The sequence below is a fragment of the Triticum urartu genome, chromosome 1A (genome assembly GCF_056163025.1).
Source record: "Triticum urartu cultivar PI428250 chromosome 1A, HENAU_Tu73, whole genome shotgun sequence".
NCBI lineage: Eukaryota > Viridiplantae > Streptophyta > Magnoliopsida > Poales > Poaceae > Triticum > Triticum urartu.
Window position 1 is genome coordinate 111,755,344 of NC_141873.1, and position 14,153 is coordinate 111,769,496.

At 46.7% G+C, this 14,153-nt stretch overlaps 1 protein-coding gene across 1 annotated transcript; it reads left to right on the forward strand.

Annotated features, from left to right (window-relative positions):
• Nucleotides 1–6,190: 6,190 nt before the first annotated feature.
• On the forward strand, nucleotides 6,191–8,556 carry LOC125550874 (endo-1,4-beta-xylanase 5-like). The gene is made up of 5 exons (XM_048713987.2): nucleotides 6,191–6,315; nucleotides 6,449–6,495; nucleotides 6,600–6,828; nucleotides 6,957–7,123; nucleotides 7,194–8,556. Exons 1-5 carry the CDS (start codon nucleotides 6,270–6,272, stop codon nucleotides 8,427–8,429), a joined length of 1,725 nt encoding a protein of 574 aa, XP_048569944.1. The 5' UTR covers nucleotides 6,191–6,269; the 3' UTR covers nucleotides 8,430–8,556.
• Nucleotides 8,557–14,153: the final 5,597 nt, after the last annotated feature.

Genomic DNA, 14,153 nt, shown 5'->3' on the forward strand with positions numbered 1-14,153 from the left:
CCATGTCAGGTGCACCCCGTCGTCGCAGCTTCTCGTGCCTTGGGTGTACCTCGCCATCACAGTTATGCAGCTGGAGATGGTGAGCTGGGAGAATCGCTGGCCGTGCGGAGAGGAACTGGAGATGGTGAGCTGGGAGAATCGTCGGCCATGCATAGGACGACGACCTCACCGATGAGATTGGGCTGCAGCTAGGCAGGGGCCGATGCGGGGCGGACGACGGCCTTGCCGGCGAAATTGGGCTGCAACGGGAGGGGGGGGGGGAGGATGCAGGGGTAGAGAGTGGCCTCGCATATGCGATGGCCCTACAGCGGGGCAGGGCGATTTGCGGGGCTTGCAGAAATAGGACCGCGTGGTAGCGGGCGACCGGCCAAAGCTTCGGCCGGCGTGCCATCTCCAAACATTTTCCTATATGTTTTGAGAACAGAGTTGTAGGTGCCATACATATATTTCTTGCAATCAGTTCAAAACAAATCAAACATATTTCTCTTCCATGTAGTTCTTTGGTAAGTCAATTAATTGCATGCTAGAGTATTAGAAAGTAGTAGTAGTTGGCTAAGGAGTAAAATGTAGAACCGACACACTTATGATAAACATGCTCATAGTTTCCTGTCGGTCGAGTGTTGCTCCTCTGGCTATTGAACATCCGATCTTATTGCCAACCTGTTGTATGAGCCGAATCAATCGCAAAAAGCTAGTTTCTTAGTGCCTGAATTCAGGACAAACTGCAATTCGTACTTCGGCTGGTGTAGTAGCAGTACACAACCTTCTGTGGTACTTCAGTTGTCTTTCACTCCAAGGATGTTGAGAATCATACAAAATATGGTTCTGGTTTATATATATTAGCAAGGCCACAAAAGACACCTCACTTGAGAGTACCACAAAAGTCCAACACAATTGTTCTGGGCAGGCTCTCTACATGGTGAATTAATACTTTTCCGTGTGCACTATGCAATAAATTAAAATTGCACAAGAGTTTTTTGCCAATGGTATAAGAGTTTTAGTAGTATCCTCCTAAAACTAATTTTGGTACTATAATGTTTGTTACTAATGGGAAGTTAAGAAGATATGATATGTTATAATAATCTATGCAAGCAGGTCGCCTATACAACTAAATGTCATTAAAAGCAATACACTGGCCTAGTTTCCTTCCTTGTAAAATATAGGGTGCCCAAGGCTTCATAGATAAGAACATAGTGATGCAAAACAAAGAGAAAGAAAAAAAACCGGTTAACTTGTTGATATCAAATTTCTCCAAGAGCCTTTGAGATGCTCCTGGGAGGCGCAGTGTAATGGCTTTACAAAAAAGTAATGCATATTATCTGAATTTTTCTGGGTTTATATCATTGCATGATGTGATAAAAATGTTCAGGTAACAGGAACTTTAGTATACACTCAAAGGAATAAACAAGATTAATCGTCTATTTCTACGTGGAGCTGAATACAGTTCACAACCGCAGAAAATTATACAGACATAAAATAGACTACGACCACAACCACACAAACGAAAACAGTCAATATTTTTGTCCTTACGTCGATACCTCAACAGCAAAATTTCTATTTCATTGCCAAGCACAACCTACAGATCGAATCACATTACTGCTACAGTTGGTGAGATATTGTCAAGCTTAGTGAAAAAAACAAAAAAAATTCATAATGTACCATCCCTTTAGCTGGTGACCTCTTGGAGTTAAGTATATATGATTTCCAAAAACAAGAAGTGAGATGTTGTATCCGGGCCTCACCCAAACACACTTCTGTTCATTCTCTTGTTGTTTATGTTCAATAACCAACAATAGAAAATGGTGTAAAGAAAGACCAACATAATAAAATGGGTTGCAACACATAGTCAGTAACCTCTAGCTAGGTGCATGCCATATTTCTTTTATAAAAATCAGAACAAAGTTATTTATGTGCATCTCTAGTTAGAAACCAACTGAAAATTAATAAAATCTCTGAGGTGAAAACACATAAAAACTAATGGACTAAGAAATAGCAGGATTACGCACCAAATCCTAGGGGTTGCATGTTTGATAGGGTAATCGTTAAGACTAAGGTCGATCCATGATGAACGAAAGCCTGCACAAATGGTCAAATTCTGTAAAAAAACAACAAACAAAGAATATTCAGAGGACTGTCAACTAACACCTCAGGGAGCATTTTGAAGCAGGCAAATATCATGATTAACATGATTCTCAACAAGTTAAGAATTGTACCTTAAGCTTGACCTCCTATATGAAGTATCTTATAGTACAACATAGCAAGGTAGCCTATATGAAAGAACAAATGGGACAATAAAAACAATCACTACTCAAGCTGACCGATCAAAACCTAATTGAAACATGCGATTTCAGAATCCGCTCCATTCGCAAAAAATGGAAAAGCACCAAACATGAACTATATCAATAAATCTAGTAATAGACTAATAGTTAGGTTGGATGATAGCTTAGCACTACTTAAATTAGCACAATGAGTCTAGAACTCTAGATAAAATGGTGAAATCAGCAGCTTGCTAGTTCTCTCTGTTGGGTACGTATAGATCTCACATGCATATAGCCAGAGTTCACCAACGATTGCTTGTCCAAAGTAATATAGAAATCCTAATCTCTACTTAGACAGGTGATACATGTAGCTCCTAGGTTTTATCACCGTGAGTTGAAGTATACACAATAAATACGTCACATACCAGTGTGCGCGTGTGTTGCTAGTCAATCAATAGAATCCACCTGCTAGCTAGCTACATTGTTAGCTGATTTAACCCCTTAAGGCAAGCCAGGCACCGGCCAGGCGGAATACTGGTTTGACAGGAACGGAGACAATCAGACAACGGCATCGAAGGAAAGGATCAAGATCTACGCACCTGTGACACTGTCCTTGACGGAGGCAAAGGGCGTCAAGTTCGAGCTGTTGGCCTTCTACGCGTCCTCGTACACCATCCGCTCTGCCACACGGTCCTCGCCGTAGCCGCCTGCGATGAAGACGATCGACCCGTCGGATTCTAGGACGCACACCCTCCTCGCATAGTTCACGGCTGCCACAAACCCAAATCACTGAAGCTGCCGGCCGCGGAAGACAAGGATGGAGGGCAGAGACGGAGCAAGACTCAATGGAGAGAGGGCGAGCCGTCACCCCTCGTCGCCACGACCGAGTCCACTGAAGTTTCTCGGAAGAGTTGAGATTGGAATCGATGGGGTTGGAGGAGTTGGGGCGACTCCAACGAAGAAAGAAGAGGAGGGGTTGGAGAGAGTTGGGGCGTGTGTCCTGGGTGAGTTGGTCGTGGGTGAGCCGAACTGTTTTTTTCTTGGTCGTGGTTTTCTGTCCGTGCTTGGAGTTGGATTTTTGGGCTAACCGGGCATGGCCCTCGCGTGATGGTTATCCTAAGAAGGGGGAGGTGGGGAGATGGTCGAACCATCACGACGTTTGATCCTCCTTTAATAGTAGAGATATACCTACGTATCGTAAAACTTCCAGAACGGAGATTAGATCGGGAGTTCCGCCGCCAGAAACTTCCGTAGCCATCGAAAGCCAATCTAGACCCGTTCCGGCACCCTGCCGGAGGGGGAAATCCCTCTCCGGTGGCCATCTTCATCATCCCGGTGCTCTCCATGACGAGGAGGGAGTAGTTCTCCCTCGGGGCTGAGGGTATGTACCGGTAGCTATGTGTTTGATCTCTCTCTCTCGTGTTCTTGATTTGGCACGATCTTGATGTATCGCGAGCTTTGCTATTATATTTGGATCCTATGATGTTTCTTCCTCCTCTACTCTTTTGCAATGGATTGAGTTTCCCCTTTGAAGTTATCCTATCGGATTGAGTCTTTAAAGATTTGAGAACACTTGATGTATGTCTTGCCGTGCGTATCTGTGGTGACAATGGGATACCACGTGATTCACTTGATGTATGTTTTGGTGATCAACTTGCGGGTTCCGCCCATGAACCTATGCATAGGGGTTGGCACACGTTTTCGTCGTGATTCTCCGGTAGAACTTTGGGGCACTATTTGAGGTCCTTTGTGTTGGTTGAATAGATGAATCTGAGATTGTGTGACGCATATCGTATAATCATACCCACGGATACTTGAGGTGACATTGGAGTATCTAGGTGACATTAGGGTTTTGGTTGATTTGTGTCTTAAGGTGTTATTCTAGTACGAACTCTAGGGCTGTTTGTGACACTTATAGGAATAGCCCAACGGATTGATTGGAAAGAATAACTTTGAGGTGGTTTCGTACCCTACCATAATCTCTTCGTTCGTTCTCCGCTATTAGTGATTTTGGAGTGACTTTTTGTTGCATGTTGAGGGATAGTTTTATGATCCAATTATGTTATTATTGTTGAGAGAACTTGCACTAGTGAAAGTATGAACCCTAGGCCTTGTTCCAACGCATTGCAATATCGTTTACGCTCACTTTTATCATGAGTTACCTTGCTGTTTTTATAATTTCAGATTACAAATACCTTTATCTACCATCCATATTGCACTTGTATCACCATCTCTTTGCCGAACTAGTGCACCTATACAATTTACCATTGTATTGGGTGTGTTGGGGACACAAGAGACTCTTTATTATTTGGTTGCAGGGTTGCTTGAGAGAGACCATCTTCATCCTACGCCTCCTACGGATTGATAAACCTTAGGTCATCCACTTGAGGGAAATTTGCTACTGTCCTACAAACCTCTGCACTTGGAGGCCCAACAACGTCTACAAGAAGAAGGTTGTGTAGTAGACATCACCGTCCGATCTAGTGTGCACGTCCCCCATGCCCCCCTTATTATTCCAGCAACACGCGCGTTGTTGCAGAAACAAAGACAACAAACTTGACCCCGGCCCCGACAGAGCTGCGCCCAACGCAGCGCCGCCGCCAACCCGCCCCCAAAATCAGCCCGCCGCCGGTGTGCAAGAGCTAAATTAAACTCTTCGCAACACCATGGCGCACCATATCACACGCTAGATGCTTGGATCCGACGCAAATCGAGCTCACCGAGGGGCCCTGCTTGGAGAACAGGCACGACCTCTACTCCAGCATGACGGCGACGAGCTCCCATGCTGGGCACTCCTTTGACGATTTCTGCAATTGAAGCTACGTTTCTGAAACATGCGTCGTGTTGCAATGCTTGGTCTCGTACACTCTAACATCGTGCGCTCCTCCAATGCTTTCTACAACCGGGGCTATGTATCTGAAGCAAGATCCCTGTTGCAGAAGAAAAAAATCTTCGCTGCTGAACCATTTCTTTTTCTAAAACAAGACCTCTGTTGCAGAAACTTTCTAAAATTAGACCCTGTTGCTGAAAAAAACTTCACCACCGAATCTTTATTTATTTATTTCTGAAACAAGATCTCTGTTGTAGAAACCTTCTAAAACAATACAATTGTTGCAAAAAAAATTGGTTGCACACGACTTGTGGCCGTCCAACGTGAGCGCTCGATCAAGATTGATCCGATGGCTACGCATGCGGCGGACGCTGCGCGTGCATCCGTCGGGTGTAAGATAGCGTTTTCCTAAGAATATTGGAATGCAAAATTAATTCTATATTTAGTATTCCCCAAAGTTGAATATTGGGTTGATTAGCTACCAAGCTTTCCTTTATTTATTATATGACAAATATTCACAGTATCTATTCGTATTGACATAATTTTGGCATAAACTAATTACTTGCATGTATATCCAAATATATGGTTTTTTAGTGGGACAAAAGATACTGACTTAATCTTCTGCAGCACTGTCAAGTCTTTCCGATTCTAGACTTAGCAGGTCGGCGTATGGGCACTTAGTTGTAGCCGGAAGTTCATTCTCTAGAAGCTTACGAGAGAGCAAAACAGGGTAGCAGATTGTTGGGCATTATATTATGATGACCGCTGTGTGGCTTGGTCAAGGTCCTCCTTGTATAGAGCAATTACTATCTCTGGATTGTAACCCTATCAATATATGGAATAAAATTCACTTTTTCCTTGAAAAAAAGCCATAAGTAGCACGATTTTAATGCATTCACCCATAATGCACAAATGTTGCTCCTCCTGCCTAGTCTTCCGCTTGAGCCAAAGATTTCCCCCCCTTTTTGCGTTCGAGCTGACTTAGAGTCAAAGATTGAAACAATCAGCAACACACCGCCTTTGGCATTATCAAGCACGGATTAATTACCCTATGCCTATATATTCACCTCTCTCCGTCAACTAAAACATACCACCAGTTCAGTAGAAGTGACATATCACTTCGAAAAAGAAAAAAAAAAGGAAAAAAAAAAGAAGAAGTGACATACACACTGGTGGTTACCATGGGGAAATTGCTCGCTTTTTTGCTCTGCATTTCGCTGTTTGAAGGTTAGTTTTCCCAAGTTCATATTACCACAGTTTGTATTTCCAACACCAGGGAAGTTCCTTGCGGTTTGCTGCGTGTTTCAAGTTTCCACCGATTGCACATTGTAAGATATGCTAATGATGTATATGTATGTAGGGTGGATGGTCCAGTCGGTTCCCTATGATTATACCGCGAGCATTAAGGCAAGTAGTACCTTTTTTCTGCCAATTACTGGATATATTGTTGGATTTGTGTTCCTTCTTCTTATCTTGAAACTAAAGGATGTTGTTTTGATCTTGTTATCCAGTGCTTGAGCAGCCCGATGAGGTCTCTGTACAAAGGCGGCATTATCGAGAACAGCGAGTTCAACAGCGGCCTGACGGGCTGGTCGGTGCCGTGGGGCGTGACGGCCAACGTGAGCAGCTCGCCGTCCGGCAACAACTTCGCGTTGGCGTCGGCGAGCAACAATGGCCAGCCGTCGCGCAGCGTCTACCAGAAGATCCAGATGGAAACCGCCCACCACTACTCCCTCTCGGGTATGTAAACTCAAGCATATACTCCGTACTGCACCATCGTCATTTACTCGTGATCTTGTGATATGCTGTATTTTCTTGTTGCTCATGTGTGCCCGTATATATATGGCTCCATGCATGCATGCATGCAGCATGGTTGCAGGTTTCGTCCGGCACGGCGGTGGTGAGATCCGTCTTCAAGGATCCCAACGGCGCCTTCATCGCCGGTGGAGCCACCGTCGCCAGGTCCGGCTGCTGGAGCATGCTCAAGGGCGGCATGACCGCCTTTGCTTCCGGCCCAGGCGAGCTCTTCTTCGAGGTAGATCGAATGATTACGCATGAATTAATTGTTCAACGCCAAAAAGGGAAACCAAAGTTCGCTTGTACAGGCCGATGGTAGGGTGGACATCTGGGTGGACAGCGTGTCTCTGCAGCCCTTCTCCTTCCCCGAGTGGGACGAGCAACGCCGTCTGTCGGCCGGGAAGACCCGCCGGAGCGCCGCCAAGGTGGTCGCCCGGGGCGCCGACGGCGTCCCACTGCCGAACGCCAACCTGAGCGTCAAGCTCCTCCGGCCCGGCTTCCCGTTCGGCAACGCCATGACCAAGGAGATCCTCGACATCCCGGCCTACGAGCAGTGGTTCGCGTCCCGGTTCACCGTGGCCAGCTTCGAGAACGAGATGAAGTGGTACAGCACGGAGTGGATGGAGAACCACGAGGACTACACCGTCGCGGACGCCATGCTGCGGCTCGCCGAGAAGCACGGCATCGCGGTGCGCGGCCACAACGTGCTCTGGGACACCAACGACACGCAGGTGTCGTGGGTGAAGCCGCTGGACGCGCAGCGGCTCAAGGCGGCCATGCAGAAGCGCATCAGCTCCGTGGTGTCGCGGTACGCCGGCAAGGTCATCGCGTGGGACGTGGTGAACGAGAACCTCCACGGGCACTTCTTCGAGAGCAGGCTCGGCCGCAACGCGTCGTCCGAGGTGTACCATCGGGTGGCGCGGATCGACCGGACGGCGAGGCTGTTCATGAACGAGTTCGGCACGCTGGAGGAGCCGCTGGACGCGGCTGCCATGTCCAGCAAGTACGTCGCCAAGCTGCAGCAGATACGCTCCTACCCCGGCAACCGCGGCATCAAGCTCGCCGTCGGCCTCGAGAGCCACTTCGGCACGCCCAACATCCCCTACATGAGGGCGACGCTGGACATGCTCGCGCAGCTCAGGGTCCCCATCTGGCTCACTGAGGTCGACGTCAACCGGAATGCCGGCCCCTACGTGCCGATCTACCTGGAGGAGGTGCTGAGGGAAGGCTACGGGCACCCCAACGTGGAGGGCATGGTGATGTGGGCGGCCTGGCACGCGCAGGGCTGCTGGGCCATGTGCCTCACGGACAACAACTTCAAGAATCTTCCCGCCGGCGACCGCGTCGACAAGCTCATCGCTGAATGGAGGACGCACCCGGAGGGCGCCACCATGGACGCCAACGGCGTGACCGAGCTGGACCTCGTCCACGGCGAGTACAACTTCACGGTGACTCACCCGTCGCTTGGCTCGCCCGCCGTGCGCACTTTGACGGTGGACGCGTCGTCGGCTGCGGTGGAGCACACTATAGACATCAAGGTGTAGGGACTAGGGATCGGACACAAACACAATACACAGCAGCTTAGTTTCATCTGCTATATACAATATATTCTTGAGAAGAAATATCTTTCCCTATACATTTATTTAATAATAATAAAGCATGTATTGCTTTTGCTCGTCCGTCATAAGATTACCCATGAGGTTGACGAGCACTCCTTCGGGAGCCTCGCAACAATCAGCGCCATTTGGCGCGCTCTCAGCCATTCGCCATGTGTCGCGCTCTCGGCGCTCCCTCCGGATTTTGTTTTGTTTTTGCGCGCGTTTTCGGCTTTTTAAACGGGTTTTTTCGACGTCTTGGTTTTCCGCCGGTCTTCTTTAGATTTTTGATTTTAAAAAAAAAAAATTACGCGAAAAACGCGTTTTTTTCCTTTTGTGAGAGTCACGGCTTGGCTTTCGCGAGAGCCACGGCCATGCCTCTCGGAAACAAAAAAACAAATTTTTTATTTTTTTTTCACGAGAGTCACGCTTTTTTTTCGCGAGAGGCACGGTGTGCTTTCGCGAGAGTCACGGCCGTGCCTCTTGGAAACGAAAAAACGCGTTTTTTGTTTTTTTTCCTTTCACGAGAGTTACGGTTTTGCTTCCGCGAGAGGCACGGGTGTGCTTTCGCGAGAGTCATGGCCGTGCCTCTCGGAAACAAAAAAAAACACGTTTTCTGTTTTTCCTTTCCTTTCATGAGAGTCACGGTTTTGCTTCCGCGAGAGGCACGGGTATGCTTTCGCGAGAGTCATGGCCGTGCCTCTCGGAAACGAAAAAAAATATGTTTTCTGTTTTTTCCTTTCGCGAGAGTCACGGTTTTGCTTCCGCGAGAGGCACGGTTGTACTTTTGCGAGAGTCACGGCCGTTCCTCTCAAAAACGAAAAAAAATATGTTTTCTGTTTTTTCTTTTTGCAAGAGACACAGTTTTGCTTTCATACGCAACTCCTTCATTGGCGTGCCGCGCATCGGAACACACCATGAAAAAGAAACTTAGATCATGATCAATCAACATTTTGAGTTGTTTAGAAAACTAATGCGATGCACTAAAGCGCGATTTACAGAGCATCACCCACAGCAACCATGACAGTAGCATGCAATGGGATCATCATACATGAGCATCCGGTCTGATCTATCAGGAATATATAATGTATAAGTTTTTTTATGGAAACGTGCATACAAGTTGAGATTAACGTGAGCACATACAAAATTAGATGCCTTTGCACTAAAAAAAGAAACTTAGATTGTGGTTGATCAAGATTTTATGTTGTTCAAAAAAACATAATGGGATGCACTAACGCACGACTTACACAACATCATCCACGGGGGACATGACAATAGCAAGCAATCGAATCATCATCACACGCATGACCGGTCTCACACATTAAATGGTGTGGCGCCTATCGCGCTTGAAGGGATGAGCAGACACATCCGTGCATTATAATTTCCGATAATAATATTAGACATATTTTATTAATTGCATGGATAAAAAATACAACTTCATTTACATGTGAATTGCAAAATAATATACAAGAAATAAAGTATTAAATATATTTCCGTTATTTAAAATTAAGTTATAGGGATTAAATGTAAAATTTAACCAGTAAAACAAAACATAAGTTTAAAGTTAAATTAGATTAGAATGCGATTCCAATCTAATTAAAATATATGTTTGTTGAAAAACAATAAGATATTCGACAAGAAAAATTAAATACCATTTTAAATGAACAAAGACCAAGAATTGCTTCACCCCATATACACAACATTCGGTAATTATGGCCCAAAAATGTCATAGTTTTTCTACATGCTCCGAGGCTTATTCAGTTATTGAACTGATGAATTTCTTCTTTGTGTCTAAATCATCTTAAACCGCATTTTTGTAGCTAAATTGAGAGGTGTTGTGTTTAGGTGCACCTGCCATGGGTAAACTACTTCTTTATATATGAATTATTGACGTCAAAAACCAAGATACGATATTGTGATACTAATATTTGACGTATCAGAACTGTTTAACTCAAGATCAAAATATTGCGATAACACATGCAAAAAAACTATGTCTAAATCACAATAAAAACTTTTTATTATTTGTTGGTCATATGATATATTTTTCTAAGACCAAAACAAATCTTCACTATTATGTTTCAGCTCGACCCACTAGCGCCCGTCACCAAAGTACAAGGAGTTGGACACGGAGTTCGTACTGTGTGACACAAACCCCGCACTTTACTCTGTTATATTAGCCAAAGATGGAGGGTCTTTGGACAACACTCCTAATATTTATTCTGTTTCTCGTGTGGCGGTGTGAAGGATTTCAAGGAGTTTGTTGATGACATCATGTTTGGCGATGGGTCATGGCGAGAGGAGGAGGCGGTCTTGAGCCATTGGGTTAGTGAAGTTAGGTTTTTTTTATTTCCTATTGCAACACACGGACATTTGTGCTAATAATAATAAAGCATGTATTGCTTCTGTTCGTTCGTCATAAGATTACCCATGATTTTTTTCCGGAAAAGGGTGCTTTATTACTTAAATGATTTAAGCATTAAAACTACCCATGAATGAAGGTATCAATAATGGACTCGCTAAATCTCGGTCGACGCGTCATCCGTTGGATCTTTGTTCGCTTCAAGATTCGCGCTGGAAGTGGGTTGTCTTGTTTCGGCCTGTGTAACGCGCATGTCTAGCCTGTTTGGTTGTTTTTTGTCACATCCCTAGTTCTGGTATGACCTAGACTAGCCAGTCATGTGTGCATCATGTTTAAATTTTATTTAAATTTGAAATGGGGATTTGTGAAACCCTTAGAAATCATTTCTGAAAATGACCCAGATAAAAATTACTCCAAAAAGGTTCAAGAAAATGTTCATGTTACTCTCTGAAAATATTGGCCAGAGTTAAAATTCAAACCAATATTTCCAGGAGCTCATAGATATTTATTTTGGGCATTTGAAATTAATGAAGTAATTATTTGCTTTGGATATATATTGTTATATATATAATATTGTTCAAAAATTATGCTAGTTGATGAGGAGCTCTGGAATAATACCACTAGCTCCTACAAAAATTGGCATAAGAATATACATTAGTTTGGTATTATTTTTAAATCAAACAAATGTCAGAAAAATAGAAAAGGGAACAGAAATGGAAAAACTTAGCTGTGCTCACCTGAGGCCTGGCACTGTGCGGCCCAGCTGGCCCTGCCAATCGTCCCTCTCCTCTCGCCAGGAGGACAGGGGCGTGTGCTCGCCGCACGCGCGCACGCGCTCGGCCAGCTCCTGCTTGCCGCTGCTGCTGGAGGCTGCTACGAACGCCACGCGACCCCCCAGGCCTCCCTCACTCTCTCTCGTTCTCCCTCCTCCTCTGGATCCCTCTCTCTCGACCCGCCCGAGCGGAGCTCGTCGCCGCCGCTCGCTACCCGCGCAGCCACCGCGCCTTCCCCTCGCCCTCTCTTCGTGTCCGGGTGCTCCGCCTCATCGCCTGCATCGTCCTCGAGGAGCCAAGCAACCAGGGACGCGCTGCATCGCCGCCACCATCGTCGTCTTCACCTCCGGCCGCCCAAGATCGCCGCCGTCGTTCCGGCCGCACCAGTGCATCCCCGAGCTCGCGCATGACGTCGTCGAGACCGCTGTGAGCTCTCCTCCGTTTCCCCTCCTTCCCCGTACTCGATTTCGTGCCGTAGCCCTGCTAACCGTCGAACCCGCGAGCGCCACGCCGTCGGCCATGTCGCCGTCGTGGCCAGGGCCACCGCACTCAGCGACCTCCCAGAAGACCAACGCCGCCGCCCACAGCTCCTATCGTGCCCCGCAGCACCCCGCGCGCACCTGGCCGTGCTTCGGCCGCCGCCCGAGCTCGTTTCCGGCGAGCTCAGGCCACCCCGCCTCTCCCGCTTGCTCCAGAAGACGCGGACGAGCCTTGGCTCCTCGCCCATGGCCTCCACCGTCCAAATGGTCGCCGAAAAGCGAATCACGTGCCCCTCCGCCGCGTTCGGCCTAGCCGGTGGCTAAACGCCGGCGGGTTGACTGGGTTTGACCCCCCAGTTGACCAGATTTGACCCGTATGAGTCAATGACAGGTGGGGCCTGTCTCTGACTAAATCTGTAGTTAGGTTAGTGTTAGTGCTAATTAACCTCTGTTAATTAACTAAGACACTGACGTGTGGACCCCACATGTCAGGTTTGACCTGGTCAGCCCCGTTTGACTCGTTGACGTCATGCCACTGTCATGCTGACACAGTTATTCATTTTCTGGTATTAAAATAAATCAGGAAATTCCAGAAAATTAGCTAAACTTCAAAAATTCATAGAAATTCAACCGTAGCTCAGAATGAAATAATTTATATATGAAAAATTATCAGAAAAATGCAAGGAATCCATTTATGCCAGTTCCATGCATGAAAAACCAACTTATACATGCTATATAAGTGAAAACATAATGTGGGCATTTTAAATGCTTCATTTTGAATTTGCATTTGAATCTTTGATTCAAATGGGCTTCAACCAAATTGGTAGCATCTTGCATTAGCCCAAACACTAGCATTTGCACATATCTTGTTCATGCATCATATTGTTGCATTTGTTTGTGTATTGATTGCCGGCACCGTTTCTTCTCGATAGGTTCCACTCCGGAAGGTGTTCCCGAGTAGCTGTCGAAAAAGCAGTGCCCTTCGTTGATCTATCATGCAAGCAATCCCCCTTGAGCATTTCGATAAAATCCCACTCTCTCGCTCCTGCTCCTTATACTGCATTAGGACAACAATGATTCAACTACTACTTTTCTGCTGCGGTAGTTGAACCCATTCCTCTGCATGACCTGTCATTGCCACAGTAAATAGTTGAAACCCACTAGCATGAGTAGGAGTTGCTTGAGCCTTGATGTGCCTACTCATTCATGCTTGTTTTCTTTATGCCAGCTATGCTTAGAGTTGTGTCAGGTCTGATTCATCAGGAATGAATCGGAGTGGTGAACATGTCCTACCGATAAAGGCTAAGTGTGTGAACACGTTTTGGTAAAGGTAGCGATGAGAGGCCATGTAGGAGTACTGTTGGAGAACGTAGTAATTTCAAAAAAATTCCTACGCACACGCAAGATCATGGTGATGCATAGCAACGAGAGGGGAGAGTATTGTCTACGTACCCTCGTAGACCGAAAGCGGAAGCGTTATCATAACGCGGTTGATGTAGTCGTACGTCTTCACGATCCGACCGATCAAGTACCGAACACACGACACCTCCGAGTTCAGCACACGTTCAGCCCGATGACGTCCCTCGAACTCCGATCCAGCCGAGTGTTGAGGGAGAGTTTTGTCAGCATGACGGCGTGGTGACGATGATGATGTTCTACCGATGCAGGGCTTCGCCTAAGCACCGCTACAGTATTATCAAGGTGGACTATGGTGGAGGGGGGCACCGCACACGGCTAAGAGACGATCAACTTGATCAACTTGTTGTGTCTATGGGGTGCCCCCTGCCCCTGTATGTAAAGGAGCAAGGGGGGTGTTGCCGGCCAAGGGGAGAGGCGCGCCGGAGGAGTCCTACTCCCGGTGGGAGTAGGACTCCCCCTTTTTCCTAGTTGGATTAGGACTTGGGAGGGGGGAAGAACGAAAGAGGGGGGCCGGCCCCCTTTGCCCTAAACCAATTCGGTTTGGGCCTTGGGGGGGGGCGCCCCACACTTCCCTTGCTTCCCTCCTTTTCCACTAAGGCCCATGTAGGCCCATTAAGCCCCCGGGGGGTTCCGGTAACCCCCC